We start from the raw sequence: 19,154 nt of genomic DNA, 5'->3' as shown, positions 1-19,154 counted from the left end.
ATAAGCATGGCAACATATGCACCGTAAATACACATTCTATCACGCCCGCACCTCAATAACAACAGGAAAAGGAACGAGCCAAAGATCTGATAGCCGCCGGAAAACAGTGCGAAACGATGGCTACCGAGCTGCTGGCGCTGGCCGCCGGTGCAGACTCGGCAGGTCGTATTCTAACTGCCACCGATCGACGGAACATGGAGTTTCTGGACGTGCTCATCGAGAACGAGCAGAAGGAGGTGATCGCTCACACGGTGGTGCAAAGATATCTGCAGGTAAAACATAGGTAATTCTGTTACCGTGCTGTTGGGGTATGGTGGTAGAGCTGCATGGGGTTTTTTAGTTGATCGTCCATAGAATACGCAAGGAGATATAAGGCTACTCTTTCATCTATGATAGCACTTCTATTTGAGAGTCTTTTAAATACAACAGAAAGGTAAACTCAAACATATATTAAACTTAATACCATCAATATACGTGGATGGTTATGGCACAGACTGTAGTTATGGGTTTAGAGCTCGATATAGGATCAACGCATGAAATCGCATGATATTAGATCACCGTGAAATCAGTTCAGGAAGATGCCCAAAGAATGAAGTAAACAGTTGGAGAATTGGCATCCAATATATTAGCAAATATGGATATTTGCCAATTATTCGTTTGCCGTGGATAATCTTATGATGCAGAGTTTGATGTTTTCAACTGAACCAGGATATGGTAACGACATTTAAGGCCAGTGAATGTGGTTTCATATCTTCATCTTCGTGAATCATTATTTAATATTAACGGTGAAAATTGCACATTAAATCTACTTCATGAACACTACTTAAAAACAGTTGAAGTTATGCACACATACCATATTTACATCCAACCTAATGCCCAAGGGAATGACGAAGCTTCGAAGCGCACATGAAACTCATTTGTACGATAAAATAGTAGTGTGAATAACAATTTTCTAGTTACATTATATCGCATTTAGTGTAAATTTGGAAATATAACAACCACGGTTGCAATGCGATAGCCTTAGCATATTGTGCAATTGTTTGTCATTTCGGAGAGAAAATTAAAAAAATGCATGATATGATACTCTTGTATTTTGCTGTGGTGATTCACTGGTAGATAATGTTTTTTTGACCTCACGGAATGAAGGAGCATTTTTGTTGGAGATAATTGTTGCTATTTTCTGGAATACTATAACTAGGGAAATCGCCAAATGTCGAACGACCAATGTTTTCGCCTATTGTTGAACGTCCGTAAGAAATGCACGTGCGTTCAACAATAGGCGAAAAAAATTAGCCATTGAACATTTGGCGAATTACCAATGAAAATACAACAAAAATAACAAGGACAAGAAAAAGTGCCGTACAGTGCCGAAACTCAAATTATGATTGTTCAGCATAACTAAGCAAACGATCTAACATTATTTCAGCCCCATACGCGTTATGGTTCTTTCATCTCGTGCTCTTGAAAAAAATATTGGAAAAGCACGTGGCTTACAAAATGGCCGATTTCTGGCTTCATTCTATAATCACCTTAAATGGATGTCTGTCAACTGGATACTATATCTGGACTTGTTCAAAAGACTTATCCATTCGAAACTTGTAACGTTAACATAATGGAATATCTTGTGGGATTACCATCAGTATTACATTCCAGAAGCAATAAAAAAATGCTGTAATCTATTGGTTGACTGGGATTATCAACCATGGTTGTCTTCAGAAACAATACTCACATTTGAACAAATTTAGTCTTGTCTGTGTTACTACCAGTGTTGTAAAATGTCATTTGCATTCGTTTGTATAATTTTTCCAGAACTTGTTCAGAAGTTAGCTATCGGCTTCTGAGGTATGTCGAACTTATAGCCCTTTAATGTGCCTACAACATTGTCTAATAAGACATTGCTGTAAATATGTAATCTGGGGCGTGGAGGCAAAATGTAATTCAAATGACATTATGTCAAATGACACGTGACATTTTGGAAAGTTTTCACTCTCCAGCCTCAGATGTTATATTTAGAGCAATGTACCCTTGGACAAGAATATAACCATACTCAAGCGTTATGAGTGCATCCAAAAATGTGAAGTAAATTTGGCTTCTGAAAAAAGTTATGAACAAATTAGTCAAATGATATGCAGATGACATTTTACAAGCCTGGTTACTACAACCGAATCGTTTTCGGCCATTTTAACGGAAAACAAATCCATCATTCTGAGCAGTGTTTAGAGAAGCTGACATTCTCAAATCTCGTTCTGATTTGGAGGATTATTTTTGATAAATTTTCTTCGCTTCAAATAATGGGCATCAAATCCATATGTAATCAAAAATACGCGTAACGACGCGATTGTGCCCCGAAAAACTGAAGCGCGATACTGTGCCTAAATAATAGTGAGCAAATATACCTTGAGTATGATTCTACCAACACTGCTTCTGAAATTGCATTCCCCTTGTAGAAATGGCATACGCCATGAATCGTCGAAACGAATTTCGGAAAAACTTTGCAAACCTAGATCTGCTGACAATTGACAGTTTGCAATGGGTTAAAGTTCTCCAAAGAATAACCTTGCACTGAATGGGAAACACTGTTAGTCAATTAAAATATTGAAGAGCATCCGACATTATCTCGTATTAAAACGGCTTTGGGATAGTTCTTCGAATGAAGTTTAGTCGAATGACATTTAGTCTAATGGACATTTAGTCGAATGTTGAAATCGAATTTCAGCCGATAATAGGCAATTTAGTAAAATGATTAATTAGTCAATAGATTTTTAATTAAATTTGCATAAATAATGCACAAGATACATGGATGAAGGTGTGAGGGTTTCAGTGGACGTGAGGAAGTACGATCAGCAGCGGAAGAAACGAATACGGAAGCTAAAAGGGATTTTTCACCTGAGCAAACGGAAACTTCTGAAAACCTTGGTGGACTACAGGAAAAAATACAGAAATAGTAAAGTATTAGCCTCTTTTCTATTTTTCGGCAGAAGCTTTGACATTTAGACGAATAACATTTGGTAAAATGGCATTTCGTCGAAAGAATGTTTAGTCGAAGGGACATTTCTCGCTTAACCTCTCAAAAGGACCTAAGTTACATTTTTCATTAATTAAATCGAGTATTGCAATCAAAAGCTTTTATATTCAAATAAAACAATGAAAAAAATGTTATTTAGGTCCTTTTGAAAAGTTAGACGAGTTTTGAACGAATTGAAATGGTTTTCTTATTCTTTTCTTTGAAACTCTTTCTTTCACTCAATATTTATACAAGAATTAGTTCAGTATAAAATTCACTTCCAAACATAATTATTGACCGAAAATTTAATCTCAACCAAATGATCATATGACCTAACGTCTATTCGGCATTTGACGAAACACCATTGGACTATAGACTAGGTATTAGACCTCTTCATGTTTTCAAAAAGTATCAAAAATTCAACCAGTCAGCCCAGTTAAATTCTTAAAAATCAGAAGCTGAACATTTGTCATAAATATGCACGTTAGAATTTCTTCAAACAAGTTGTTCGATCAGAGAAGCTTTGATTTCACTTTTAACTACGATGCACTCAATTGTAAAAGCATACAGACATAAAGCGAAATGAACCATATTTGGAAGTCGTTTGTTGTAAGCATCAAATATCATATGATTTGATTTATGTTTTGTTCGAATAACTTGTTTGAAGAAATCCTAACGTGCATATTTATGACAAATGTTCAGCTTCTGATTTTTAAGAATTTACCGGTAAATCGCACATTGGCAATTATATTACCCAAATGTCCAGGAAAAAAAGAGGAATAATAATATAATAAATTAGTAATGATTTGTCATGAATTCAAGAATTTCATAGAACAACGACTTTTAGAGGAAACAGTGTTTTTATGCACTTAAAAGCTCGAAAATCACTTTAACATGGTCAAAACATGAACGAAACGAATCGCATTGTTCACAAGACTTGTAGAGCACACCTAAAGCTTCCGTATAGAGGTTGGTGCGATAGTTTTCGGCATTTATATATCTCGTTAGGTTTTTTTTTAAATTGAAAATAGCCCAAAAACACTAAATTGACTTGAGCCACCTCAAAATTTTATCCGAATTAGCTGTAAACTTGACAGGAGGCTTATTTTAGCATAAGAAATGTGATTCTGGGCTGACCGGATGAATTTTTGATACTTTTTGAACTCATGAAGAGGTCTACTAGGTATAGATTCAATATAGTCGGTTAGAGGGTTCTATAAAGTCAATATCCTGTCGGGAATATATACCGTTTTTCTATTATTTATTCTTTAGGACCCACCATTCTTTGGTCAATATTATAGTCATAGTTTTGCGACTTTTTGAAATACTGCAACAAATCATTTGTTTTTTATTTAGGTATTATTGACTAAAGTTCCTTTCTTGAAAATATCCATTCGATAAAACATCATACGACTAAATGTATAATGATTATTCACCATATGTCCATTGGCCAAATGTCATTCGACGAAATATCTTTCGACGATAATTGGACACATTTCGGATGGTTCAGCTGTAAGCCTCATTATCCATAATGACCACGACATGGCCAAAGAGCGGTTAGGCTATTAGGCCGAAATCCATCTGGTTAAAAGTTATTTGGCCACACTGGGCACACGGCCGTTTTGCGTATTGGTTTGTACAAAAGATATTTTAGTAGTTACTAGATAAAGATTGTCGCTTCGGTTCCCTTTGTTCTGCTGTCCGGAACATGTTGGGTACCAAGCTGTCAAATCGTATGGATTTTCCTTCTTTGACATTTAGCTCCCCTATCCTCGCCAGCAAAAGATGTTCCGGACAGCGACGACAGCGACAATCTTTATCTGGTAACTAAAATATCTTTTGTTTGTACGATAGTTAATTTCGTTTGCTGAACGAGTCAAATGGTTGAAAATGTCGTTTTGCCTAACAATAGTGAATGTATAAAGGGTGAAGTGATTAATTAAAATTGAGAAGTGAGAAGTATAGAATGAGAAGAGATGGAAGAGAACTGTAAGTAGTACAAAGTGAGAAATAAAAGCGAGATTTTTTTTGTGTGTCTTTATTAAGGAGACTTTCAGCCCGAGGCTGGCTCGTCTCCGAGAAAGTGAGATGTCTGATTCCACATTTCTCACTTTTTAATTATCAATAATCAACTATATTTTTTATATCTTATATATAAAAATGAAATGGTCTGTGTTCGTATCCGCATAACTCGAAAACGACTGGATGGATTTTTTCATTTCTTCAGCAGAAACATTCGTTATAGTTTCCGACGGGTTTATATTAGCCACCCTATAACCAGAGACCGGCGGAGTGAAAAACTGTCGAAATGGCAACGTATGAAAATGCATGATATCGTAAAAATAAGACTGGCAGCTCTTGAACTTTTTGCTTGCTTCTTATGGATGCAAAATGTAAACAAGTTGAATTGGAACCGCTTTTGACGGTTCGATTGGAAACAAGATGGCGTCTTCGCCGATCTCTTATTGTAGTATTTCTAGTTTATATGATATTTCCTAATGCGAAAATTACGAGTAAAGTTGAGCAAATCGTGAAAAACTAAAATTGTGATTCCTATGCGAACTTTGCATGGGCAGTTCGGAACGCACATTCTCGCCTACTATGCAGGACAACGTCTGCCGGGTCGACTAGTATATCTACAAAAATATGATCGGATTGACATCGAAAAGTTTCATAACATATTTTTTTAAAACAATATTTCTTAAACACCTAATAGGGTAAAACGACATATTGTGGAGGTGATGAGCATCATGTCAGAATAATATTGGTATGGAATATTTTTCCTCCTCCATAATATATTCAAATTTTGGAATGAAACGCTCCTGGAGCTATTTTCTTAACTAACTAGCTATTCCGGCAGACGATGTACTGCATAGTAGGGAAGAATGCGCGTGATGTACTGTCCATGAAAAATTCCCATACAAATCATAGTTTTTGTTCTGAGCGATTTCTACAAATTTACTGGTGGTTTTCCTATTAGAAAATTAAAACCAGAATTGTTGATGAAAATGTATTCAGCAATTATGGCGGATACGAATACTTATTTCCTATATATGTACAAAACGAGAAGTTATCATCGGTATATTTGACTAATATTGCGGTATGTTCCGATGATCAATCCTATTCAATGTTGTAAGATGACATTTGATAAATTAAACCAACATTTTACGTTAAGGCCAAAATTTCGTTTTTTTATCGACAAATGTATATCGCATGAATAGTCTTATATTTGTGAACAAAAATACATTGCTTCAACTATAAGATCTGAAGCAATAAAACAAAATATCTGAAATAGATATGTTTCGTGCCTTTTGACATGATGTCATTGAATTATTATTTCATTTATTTATTTATTGATTTATTACATTTTACAATCATCGAACGTCAAGGTCCAAATGATTCATTAAAACAATATTCTTGTATAAATGATTACGGACGAACATAGCGAAGTCTGTTTTTAAAATTTTCTATGGACGAAGCAAAGTCAAACAAATGGCACCAGGGATTCAATCCAAAAGAGAAAGAACAAGTCTCTCACTTATCATTTCTGTATACATATACGATATGTAGCATGCCGCCAGAGACTTTTTTCACAAGCTGTCATGATAGAGAACTGATTCGGGAGGCTATACCCCATGATGAATTTCTTTTAGAAAGCTCCAAATGCGGGAAGCACTCTCTGATGATGCATTTCAACTTGTTCTACACACATGCGCAGTAACCAACACGAAAGGAGCAAAAACAAAGCGAGAGTCACCATTTTTCTGTGGGGGCTGCCTATCCGATTCTGTTTTTTCGCACTAATTATACAATTCGTATACAAGTTTGATAAATTTGTTATCATGGCTTGTTATGATTCTGAACAGTTTTTGCCTCTCTTTTATCGTTGTTCGTTATCTATTAAGAGCGATTTCTGCAAACCGTTGAACTGTATAACTGAATATGTATGTATCGAGGTAGATGCTTATAATAAGAAATTTTTACTTGGATTGTTTTATAACCCCCCGAGGTGTGATTGCGCTGAATTTTTACTCAACAAACTTATGGATCTTTCCTTGTCTTATAGTAATTGTACTTTAGTAGGAGATTTCAATACAGATTTGATGAAGTATGATAATAAGTCGAATAGATTTCGCGGTGTTATTGAAAATTTAGGCTTCAGCTGTATAGGATATGAACCTACTCATTGCTCATCTGGTAATAGTTCTTTAACCTTTTGTCTGTGCTCTGGGGTCAATATGACTCCAGGCCACTTTGAGTGGCTGCTATTTTTTTAATTTTCAACCGATTCTCCTAATTTTTGGTAGTTTGGTAACGTTGTCTATGCTCTGGGGTCAAATTGACCCCAATTTGAAATTGCTATAACTTTTTTAATGTATGGCCAATTTCGGATTTTTGGGCTGTTTCGAAAGATAATTTAATCATCTTTCAGGACGTTACTTAACATTGAATATAGGTGGGCGGGTACATCGCCGGGAGGGTTTTTATAAAAAAGGGTACAAAAACAGTGCTTTTTATGCTTATTTTACTTATATCTGAAAATCCTACCTATTTTGAACTGCACCTTTTCAAAAAGGTTATGCAGGAAGGCGTGTGCTTTGTCATGAGACATTGATTAGTTTAGAGCTTGATCGCTAGGTGGCGTATATTTGAATTCATTATTTTGGACTACTCAAGAAATCCGATATATGGAATTTTCCTCATTGTAAATATTCTTCTCGCACAAATTTGAAATTTGTAAAGATGACGTCTTTAACAAAGTTCATCTGGTGGGAATGGACTGTTATGTGACGAAATAAATAATTAGGAAATTTACAAATAGGCGGCGCCAGTGTACTTGCTATATTCTTGCATGTTTGAAATATTGCTTTAGCTTGAAATCCCTCATACCTACACCCAAGTAGTATTCGGCAACATTATTCAGGGTGTCCAAGACTACAAAGCAGTGCTCAGTGTAATGAGCACTTCTTCCAAGATGCAGCGCTAGTGAGCTGTTACATTTGAGTATATTGTTCCATGTGATATCTGATGGATTTTGGTTTGTAGCGTTTTTGACAAACATGAATGTTGTGGCAGAGTTCATCAAAGGTGTTCTTTGAATTCAACCTGCTCCAGCGATGCTGCAAATAATAGAATGTGTTCACAGAATATGTTTTAGGTCACCCAAGAAAACCCTGGAATTAAGGCCTTTGGGTCTACATACGTAACCAAAGATCAGTCAATTTACCGCCTATTTGTAAAATTCCCAATTATTACTTCCGTCACAAGACAGTCACTAGACGACATTTGATCAAGACGCCATTATAACAAATTTTAAATTTGTGCGATAAGAATATTTACACTGAGGAGAATTCTATATATCGGAATATCTTGAGTAGTCTAAAATAATGAATTCAAATATACCACCACCTGGCGGCTGAGTTCTAAACTTATCAACGCCTCATGACAAAGAACACGCCTTGCTGCATAACCTTTTTAAAAAAGGTGCAGTTCAAAATAGGTAGGATTTTCGGATATAAGTAAAATAATCATGAAAAATCACTGTTTTTGTACCCTTGTTCACTAAAACCCCTCCCTGCGATGGAGCAAAAACAAGGTAATCTACCAAACATTTATTGAGTTTGGCAAACCTTGCTGCAAAAAGGGAACGTTTGAACTATGCAAGTGAACCGACCTTCGAATCCATTGGTCAAGTAAATCCACAATGACATGATTAAAGAAGCCAAGTCCAACTAAGTTTCTCAAATAGTTTATTCGTCTTACTCAAGCAAGCATCTATGGAAAAGACTGAAGGTGAAGGATATCAATGTTACCAACCAATATAAGAGCATATTACGCATCTTTCTAGTGATGAAATCAACGAATTTCTCAGTTCCAATTTCACCACAGATCAAAATTTGCCTCATCTGGTGTTGCCAAACAAAAATGGATTCAAATTTACTATAACTAGTGAACTTGATGTCTTCAATGTGATCGATTCGATTCAAATGCTTTAGGAATGGATGAAATACCTCTGAAATTTATTAAACTCATATTACCATACATTATCTCACCAATAACTCATAAGGTACACTGGGGGAAGTGGAAAAAGAAAAATCGATAGTGCATGTTTGAATTAGTGTAAAACCAGTTTAAATGATCTAAATGCGTTCAATCAAAATGGGCTATCAAAAGCAGTCAATTTTGCACCAGCTGTGCGTTAATTTATACCATTTGGTCGCTTGAAATTTATGGAAATAGATTTTAAAATTAGGAGTTATTTTTCCACTTACCCTAGTGGGATGGGGTAAGTGGAAAACTTGACCTTCAATATGGTCTCTATGCAGCAATAGAGTTGAAGTAGTTGGATGCTCTGGAACGAACGATGCAGAAAATGAAACACACTGCGAATATGACGTCGATAATTTACTTACTCTCGCTGTTCCCGTAGTAGAGGAAGAACAGCAACCTATTGTCACATCGAGTTTAGGAATTTCTGCGAATGAAAAAACGACGATCAATATCTACTTTCAAAATATGAACAGCGTCAAAGGGTGCGACCGACAGAAAACTTTGTATTTATCATCGTTAGAAATGGATTACGATGTCTATGCACTCGTCGAAACTTACTTGGGTTCAGCTGTGCAAGATAGAATGTTGTTCCCTTCATGCTTCTCTGTCCTCAAAACAGCGATTAGCAATCGGGCGGTGGAGTACTCATTGCGGTCCATCAACGTATTTTGTGCACCGAAATGATGCGATCTGAAAACAATGAAGGAATTTGCGTAAGGATAGAAACAATGAATGGACGTGTTTATCTCTGTTGCGGCTATATTCTACCTACCTCGAACGCTCGTCGACATCACTTGTTTGTGAATTTTGTTGACTTCATTGTTGAAACCATGACACCGGGCGATAGTGCGATCGTGCTGGGAGATTTTAACCTACCGAATTTGAATTGGAACAAGTGCTTTAATTAGGGAAAAGATTGTTTTCTTTTACCTGATCGTATTCCATCACCCTCTGAGATCGCCATCGTTGATGTTTTTTTGTCTTATGCAAGTGTGCGATTTACCAAATCAAAACAACAAATATTTGAACCTCGTATTCACCACTGGCCAAATTGTCGTGACTGAACCGTTAGGAAAGCACGAAGTTCACCACAACGCTATGCAATTGACGATTACTACTGATGCTTTACGGGAGTTGGAAGTAGGGGTGTCCAGAAAGCATATCAATCTTGGATCCATTGATGTGACTTCCGCTAAAGCTGCTTTGATGGACGTTTTGTGGAGCAACATCTTCATTTCTAAAACTGAATTCGAGCACGAGTCGGAGCCATGTAAGCAGCGGGGTGCGTCGATGATGCAGTTTCTGAACTCGATTGATATTTTGAATTGCGGACTCGTGACTGTGATGAATAGCATAGACTACAATGTTGTATCGTTCTATTTTACGCTGTTTAGTATTTTCACACGGTTTGCTCCATTATCAAAAGATCGCCCGATTCGGAAGAACTCGTACCCAGAATGGTTCTCTCCGACTGTTATTCAAGTTCTCAAGGATAAACGGAAAGCATGGAAGAAAAAGCGGAGAAACCCTACTCCGGAGAATACTTTCAAAGTATTGCACTGAGAAGCGTATCAGGTGTACATCGCACGGGTTCAAAATGAAATGAAAGAGAATCCTAAATCTTTCTAGAAATTTGTTAACAGCAGACGGAAGAATGTCGGCATTCCGGAGGAGATGAAGTATGGAAACAAATCTTCCATCAATGGCCAGGACACGAGTGTTTACCGAAGTGTTCCCGTAAATGAAATCAATTCTCCAGACGTTGCTGCCACGGACTCTATGAATTTGTCACGAGATGAAGTAGAGCAAGGATTGATGGAGCTAGACGTAAGCAAGTCGGCGGGGCCCGACAGAATCCCAGCTAAGCTCCTAAAGAATTTTAAGTATGAACTTGCAGGACCATTGTCTTTTCTCTTCAATTCATCGCTGTCATCTGGCTACTTTCCGCAACTATGGAAAATTTCGCACGTCACTCCAATCCACAAGAAAGGATCCCGCTCTAATGCTTAAAACTACCGTGGTGCAGCAATCCAATCCGCGATGCCGAAATTATTTGAACGACTAGTTTACTCACATCTCTATGAGCGCATCATCGAACAGGTCTCGACATCACAACATGGTTTCCTGAAAGGTAAGTCTGTTGTGACGAACCTGTGTGAGTTCGGCTCCATGGTTACAGACTATATGTCTAAAGGCTATCAAGTTGATTGTGTCTATACGGATGTGTGTCTATACGGATATGAGGCATTCGATGTTGTTGGGGTGGATAGCATAATTCGCGCAGTAGCAGACTTTGGTATCAGAGGAATGCTGTTCGAATGGATTAAATCATATCTGTTGAGCAGAATTCAGTATGTGAAAGCTTTCAACGATTCATCGGATTCCTTCAAAGTTAATTCAGGAGTCCCACTGGGTAGTCATTTGGGCCCACTGCTTTTTGTCATGGTCATGGATCAGTTGCCTTCTTTCATGACTAACGCGATAGTGCTTATCTATGCCGACGGAGTAAAACTGTTCATGCCAGTGAAAGTCCTTAATGACTGCATTTTGCTGCAAAAGGATCTTCACAACTTCGAAAGATTTGTAAGCGAAAATGGACTAAGCGTTAATCCAAGCAAATGCTCGGTGATTACTTACACCAGGAGAGTTCAGCCGATATCATTTACGTACAGTTTGGGACATGCAATTCTTCAACGAGTAGATAACGTTCGGGATTTGGGCGTAATAATGGATCAGTCACTGACATTCAACGACCATATCAATGGAGTCATTAAAGAGTCACTGCAACTTTTTGCGCTTATCCGACGGTTTGGCCGTGATCTTACCGATCCTCACGCAATCCTAACAATATATACCGGCCTCGTTAGGACTAAACTGGACTTCGCGAGTGTACACATTCAACGGCTGAAGCAGTACAGCGGAAGTTTTTAAAAATTTTCTGTGAGAAATCTTGAAGAGTACAGTTACCGGTGTATGATCATCTCTGCTTGTTGATTGATCTCAACACCATCAATAGCAGACACAAGATCGCTGACATAGTGTTTTTCTGCAACATCCTGAGAGGGCGGATCAGCAGTCCGTATCTTTACAACCGGCTTCACTTCAACACTAGTCCGGTTACTGTTCGTCGCCGGAGAGTCTTCGATCCTCCATTCAGATCGGGGAACTACACGCAGCATGAGCCAACTAGTAGGTTCATGAATGATTTCAACAAACTACAGGATGTTATTTCCACAACTATGACAACAGAAGTGATTCGCAATAAGTTAAGATTATATTTAAGAGGACAACTGTATGTGTAACATTAATTTTGTGTATAATATTTAAGCAGGGTAACGGGCTTACAGCCTATAGTCCAATAAACCAAACCAATATTAACTAATAGTGATGAGTAGTTACATATAACTAAAATCAATACGATAATTGCTTTGAGTATCTGTTGTGGAATATTTTCATTACCTTAACGGAATAGATCCTCAAGGAATTCTCGTAATAGCTAGAGGAGGGCTGGTTTTGTCTTCTCGAACACTAAGTGTACGTAAAATCTATATGCTCGCCCCAAAGATGAACTTTTTAAAGGAAAAATGGGGCTTACAGGGTTATAAACTAATCAACTTAGTTTAACGAATTGAGATGATGTCTGTATGTGCGTATTTGTATGTACGTGTGTGCGCAAAGCACATACAACATTATCAGCTATTCTTAAGCACTTGTTCTTAACCAATTTGTTCGCAAAAAAAAAATGCGAAAAATGTGAATTATAGAATATATTAACCTATCAGTGCTATTTTTGACTACATTTTTTTCATATGCGAAACATGTGAAAGGCATGAATACCGATAGGTGGATTAATCAGGCATTTTCTCATTTATATTAGTCTAATCACCACTGGAATCACAATGATAACAAAGAAGGAACATATTAAGATTCACATCTATCGAAATAAACCCTGGAGGATAGACAAAAATTGCGTAATTAGAACATTATCCACTTCCCCCGCAGTGTTTGATACCTGGGGTAAGTGTAAAATATTTGAATTATTTCCTTTCTTGCTACAAACCACTACTAATTCAATGGGATTAGTTTCATTATATTATAATGGTCACCTGTGATATAAATTCACTTGAAAAAGGGACAATTGGTGCAAATAAGAATTGATTTTATGAATGCAAAAATCCACTTTTCGCGAAACCTCAAATTACAGTTCATCTTAAATTACAATACTGTGTTAGTGTATGTATTATACAAATTTCAACACAGTATTAGTGTGAGCATCAAAGTATATTCTTCCATAATGTTATGATGTGGTAAAAACTGTAAAATATGTACAATTCCTCATTTTTGAGTCGATTTTTACACTTACCCCCTTTTTCCACTTCCCTTAGTGTACCTTATATTTAACACTAAAATCATTAGCGGAAAGCATTGGAGAAAATTTTGAAAAATCAAAAACAACATTTCATTTCGACATACAATCTTCTTCATGAATACCAATCTGGTTTCAGAACAGCTCATAGTACAACTTCTGCTTTGCTGAAAGTTCATGATGATATACTCAGTACGCTTGATAAAAAAGGAAAGGCATTTTTACTTCTAATTGACTTTTCTAAGGCATTCGATAGAGTGTCCCATAAACGTGCATAAATTATCAACAAAATTCATTTTCTCTGGTGGGGCAGTAAAGCTCATAATATTATGTTCGTATGGTAAATCTTCTGGTAAATTTTCTGGTGAAGTCAAAATTACTTCGGGAGTTCCCCAAGGATCCGTGTTGGGGCCGCTCTTATTTTCATTGTTTATCAATGATTTACCATCTGTTTTAAGACATTGTAGCATACATAAGTTTGCTGATGATGTTGACATATATATTCATTCTTGAAATCTGTCTGAATTTGAAATGGCGAGTTTATTAAATGCTGATTTATTTAGTATATTGTCGTGATCAAATACCAATCTGCTTCCTATAAACTCATCTAAAACGAAAGCAATGTTCATCTCACGATCACGTAGCATACAGGGTGTTCTTCCTAACATTATTATAGGCGATACAATTATTAATTATGTTGATAAAGCTTCAACCTCGGAATTATTTTTCAAAAAAAATTTGAATTGGATTGTCACATCGATGCTCAATGTGGTAAAATATTTGCAGGTCTTCGACACTTGAAACGTACGGGAAGCATGTTATATGTAACATTAAACTACGTGTTTTTAAGGCATTATTGCATCGGCATAAATTATAAAGGTTTAACTGTCAGCGAATTCCGATTGCTAAAATTAAAAAGGTTGTACCTTACTTAGCAAGTAAATATGAACAATAAATAAATAAAACTTTCCAGACAAAAATGTTGTTCGATCACGAACTGCGCTCACCGTCGTAGCTGCTGTTGAAGCCCAACAGTGCAGCGTGTGAGCTGCTATTCATGTCTATTTTTCGTTGTTCTCTGTTATCGCGCCAATTGCTAGCGTTATGTGCGTAGCAGTTGGCGCGCTGTAAGTCCAATTAGATTTTAAATTTGAATGTTTGTTCACACGTCCCCAATAATTGTGATATATAAAATTAATTGTTTTGCCGTACTAAGAGTCGCCTATAAAAGGCGACTCCACACTCCATGTAATGTACAGTTTCGTTATCGTAACCTCCGAGCTGGCACGCTGCCTCTCGGAGGCAATAAATCCATCAGTTGAAGTCATCAAGCAGTTGTTCTTTATTCGTCGTCTGGATCCTGGAAAAATAGACACAACGTAGGGTCGTCCCACCCTGGACGAAACATTGGTGCCGTGACCAGGATGGCACTTGGATTCCTGGACAACTATAGAAGCAACCGCTGATGGACTCCAACCCGTCGGACAAAAAGCATCTAACGATCAGTTCAACCATCGCTTCGCAGTTTGGACTCGCAGCGATCGAATCGGACTGATGCCGGACCAGTGCGCACTTCAATTCGACGGAGAGAAAGCCATCACGATACTGTCACCATGCCAGCCACAGGGCTATTTGCGGACCGCAGCGTCAATCTTCCCGGCCGTAGCGCCATTTGGACCGCAAGCGTCACCTTCCGGCCGTAGCGTCATTTTGGACCACCTGCGTCACCTTCCGGCCGTAGCGCCATTTTGGACCATCCGCGTCGTCTCCGGCTGTAGCGCCCTTTGGACCACCCGCGTCACCTTCCGCCCGTAGCGCCATTTTGGACCATCCGCGTCATCTCCGGCCGTAGCGCCCTTTGGACCACCCGCGTCACCTTCCGGCCGTAGAGCCCTTTGGACCGTCAGAGTCAACCTTCCGGCTGTAGTGCCATTTTGGACCATCCGCGTCAACCTTTCCGGCAGTAGCGCCATTGTCGTGGATTACAGCGTCGAATTATGTTAGCATCATCGTCGCCGTTCACCACTTCGGAATAGAATTCAATTCACCGAAGCGCTAAAATGTTACCTGAGGATCAATTCAACATTCCGACACCCGTCCTGCATCAACCATCAAACAATCCAACCAATTTCGTGTGCCCAAAACTGGGGTGGCATTGCGCATCTCGAATCGAATCACTCGATTCGTACGTTTTTGCATTCGTTTCGAAAAAATTGCGGCATTATGTATTTCGTTCGACTTCATTCAGTCGCAGTACAAGATTTCAAATGGTGCTGTACTAGCTCAATCGAGTATGTTCTGTCAAACGAAATGTAAACAGAGAGAATAAGAGATAGCTGTCTCCGTGTTTAGTATGCCGCCCGCTGCGCTGGTGAGTCAACCTTCAGCGCATGGCGAATGTGAGTAAACAGAGAGAATAAGAGTAATTTCATCTGCGTGTAGCATGTTGCCTGTTGGAAAGGCATCCTTCGGGGCATGAATTGGCAGTTAATTTATAAACAAGCAAATTGTGCTCAATTACTATAAAAAGCAATATTATTTATTGAGCAGTTGCAACCGATTAAAACATTATGCCGATACGATATGTTTTGTAAATTGAGATATAGTTACGACACAAATTATAAGTTTTATGTTTATTCAAGTTTATGCCACATATCCAATTTTGAGCTAAATAATTTAAAGCTAAAGAAGGATTCGATAATAAATTACTTTGATGTTTCCATGTGTTTTATATAAATGCACTTGGGTCATTACTAGCGCGTTTTTTTTTTCAACTTCAACTTCCATAATGCCAAAACATCTCGTTATTCTTGTACCTCCTCGAGCATACTCGAACCAGAGTGTATGTAATTAAGAGTGGCGACATGTGCCGCATTTGACAGGTCTCCTGCTCGTTTGGAACACGATTTTGTATGGGAATGACAGATGAATTCTGTTCCAATTCTGACAGTGTCGCCGCACTCATAATTACATACACTCTGACTCGAACGATGAGTCGTTTTCGAGATCGAATCGAAAGTTATAATGCCAAATATGTTCGACTCGATAGAATTACGTTCGAATCGAGATGCGCAATGCCACCCTGATTGCACTATCAGGAGCTAAGCCTACACTGCCCAAATAATAAATCCAAAACCATATGAATTTATTCATAATTAGAAATGGTTTTAGATAGATTTCAAAATACTTGTGTGTTTAAAAGAGTTTTTAATAAGAAAATGGCTCATCAAATTTTATAATTCTTAAAATAGTATTGGTAATCTCTACAATTGAACAATAAAAACTATCATTGATCTAGCGCTGATACTCTTATGAATGTTTTTAAAACATTCTCCTAGATGCATTTAAAGTTGAACAATAAGTCCAAATGAATGTTTCTTATACATTTCTTTTGACACACTGGGATAAAATACAACTTAACCATAAACTCACATTAAAACCGCAATGAATCTTTTGAGTCTTAGTTAAATTTTTACGTTCTGGAATAAATTTAATTCATATCTGTCAAACATGAAACCTAATCGATGGAAAAAATCAAGTCAAGTCGACCTTTCAAATGGAAATACACAAAAATAGTAAATTAGGTGCAATTCGAAAAACCGTTAGTTCTTCCAAGGAACACTAGAACAGTTGGAGGATGAGTTTCAACCGGAATGAAGATACGCTTGCAGACGCAGTACATATTCTTCCATTTATCGTCAGGCATCGATGACTCCAACTGGTAAAGCTTTCCCACCAGGTGTTTTTTCGGCCAACGGAGGATGGCTTTTGCTTCCCACTCACTGGGGATGACACTGAAACAGATTTCTTTATCATCAATTCCTCCCGAAGTATTGCTTAATTGATGGCCGGGAAGTTTAAGGCTAGTGAAAAGGGTTTTGGTTTCAGTGAGTCCGGTAAGCGGTTCTATGACACCCATCCCCACACTACATGAGTTGCAGATTTCCGTTATGCCCTTGCTCAGAAAAAAAAATGTTTGTACCACCTTAAAAAGCATATTATAAATAAGATTATGAGATTCTTTATTTAATTCGCAAATAATAATTATCATGAGCTTTAAAGTGAACAAATATTACTAAAAATTTAGATTTCCGGTACCAATGGAAACCCAAAACCAAAACAAACAGCCGTCAAAATATTCACAGATAACCCACTCTTATTCAAGAGTGCTATAAAGGTGACGGTACTGGTAATGGCTTTAAACTAGATTTAACGATTTTAACACAGTTTTTTCCAAGAGAAAATTGTTTTATTCAAAACCTGGATTAATTTGTAATGGTTTTATTCAAAGTAAAATAATAAAAATGGTGATTTTGCTATTTTGCTTGACTAAAAATCAACAACCATATTGGAAATTTCGGATTGGTTATTAATTAAATCGCAAATTACAGCTCTTATAACCTGAATTTCATTGTAACGCCAAATTTAATCTATGTTACAATGAACTCTTTCATGAATTTACTATATATGAACAATTTTTGCGTTAGAATACAAGAGCGCTTCGATTATTGTAATATTTGAATATTCATTATTCTGCAATATTTTCACAGCGCTAGTCGTTTTTTCATAGTTTTACGTAAAAATCGACAGTAAATTTTGAAGCGCAAGTTTTTCCTTTGTATTTTGGAAAGAAAATTTGCAAGCATATGAAATGTATTATTGGTTGTTAAAGACATGGCGACATTTATTTTGCGTGAAATATTTACATTTTATTATTCTCTATGATTCCCCTTTTTATTTTTATTAATAAATATAATTAGGTCTGAAGCATTCTCAAATAAGAGTATTATGAAATAGTTTATGGTTAAAAAGACTTTAAAATAGTTTTATGGAGGATTAGAAAACCATGATAAATACGTTTTGCATAGATCTGAATAGTTTTAAGATATTCTTATTCTATTTCTTCACAACTTCTTGTAGAGTGGGCCAAATTGAGCTTATAGATGATTTATACTTAGTTTATTAAGGCATTGAAAGAATTTAAGATTTATTTCTGGTTTTATCAAGTGGTACTTACACTCTACTTCAGATGTGCCTTAAAGCAATATTTGTTACTTGGGTGAACCAATACATCAGCCTCATAGCGTCTGACAGTTGATTCGCCCCAGCCCTTTAAGGCTCTATAAACCGTAATCAATTCGATAATGACGATGATTTTATTCGAATCCGCACTAATACTAATAAAGTTTTGAACTAAATTCTATATTTTGGGGCTATTTGCCGACTTACCTCCATCATAGCATATTCATTACATTTTCATATCAATTTTTCACTTATCTAAATTATCAATTACTGAGGAATTGCTGAAAAAACGCTGAAAACTGCCTTTTTTCCTGGGCCGGCATTCGTATTTTTTCGAACGCATACTAACTCCGAACGTTCGGAGCAAACACATACACACGCACTTGATTTTTCACTTGATCTTTTTCCACTGTTTCCTTGATTTAATTTTTAATTCACTAACTGAGTTTCACCTTTTATTCAATCTTGACTACCGATTAATTCACTTCACGTCCAAAAACTGTCAAAAACTGCTTTCCGAAAATCGAAGTGAGAGACAAATTTGAAGACCGTATTGTAAATGCAATAAAATGCGGAAGACTCAAATTCACTAGCGCAATAAGTGAAATGGTGAGAACAAAATCTACGCGATGCAACTTCATTCAATCCGAACAATACAACGTATACGCCAGCCAGCACGCAAACAAAGGTGTGCATACAAAAGAAAATAAT

The 19,154-nt window shown here is 37.1% G+C and overlaps 1 protein-coding gene across 6 annotated transcripts in view; it reads left to right on the top strand.

Annotated features, from left to right (window-relative positions):
* LOC134212860 (serine/threonine-protein phosphatase 6 regulatory ankyrin repeat subunit B-like) overlaps positions 1-19,154 on the top strand; it is a 224,217-nt gene that overhangs the window by 161,514 nt on the left and 43,549 nt on the right. For all 6 annotated transcript variants that reach the window (XM_062691111.1, XM_062691107.1, XM_062691106.1 and 3 more), the window contains one exon: positions 66-272. In XM_062691111.1, the coding sequence (XP_062547095.1) occupies positions 66-272 (207 nt within the window). The remainder of the gene's footprint in view (positions 1-65; positions 273-19,154) is intronic.

Source organism: Armigeres subalbatus, chromosome 2 (assembly GCF_024139115.2).
Source record: "Armigeres subalbatus isolate Guangzhou_Male chromosome 2, GZ_Asu_2, whole genome shotgun sequence".
NCBI classification, from domain to species: Eukaryota; Metazoa; Arthropoda; class Insecta; order Diptera; family Culicidae; genus Armigeres; species Armigeres subalbatus.
This window is presented reverse-complemented; position numbering and strand designations above follow the sequence as displayed.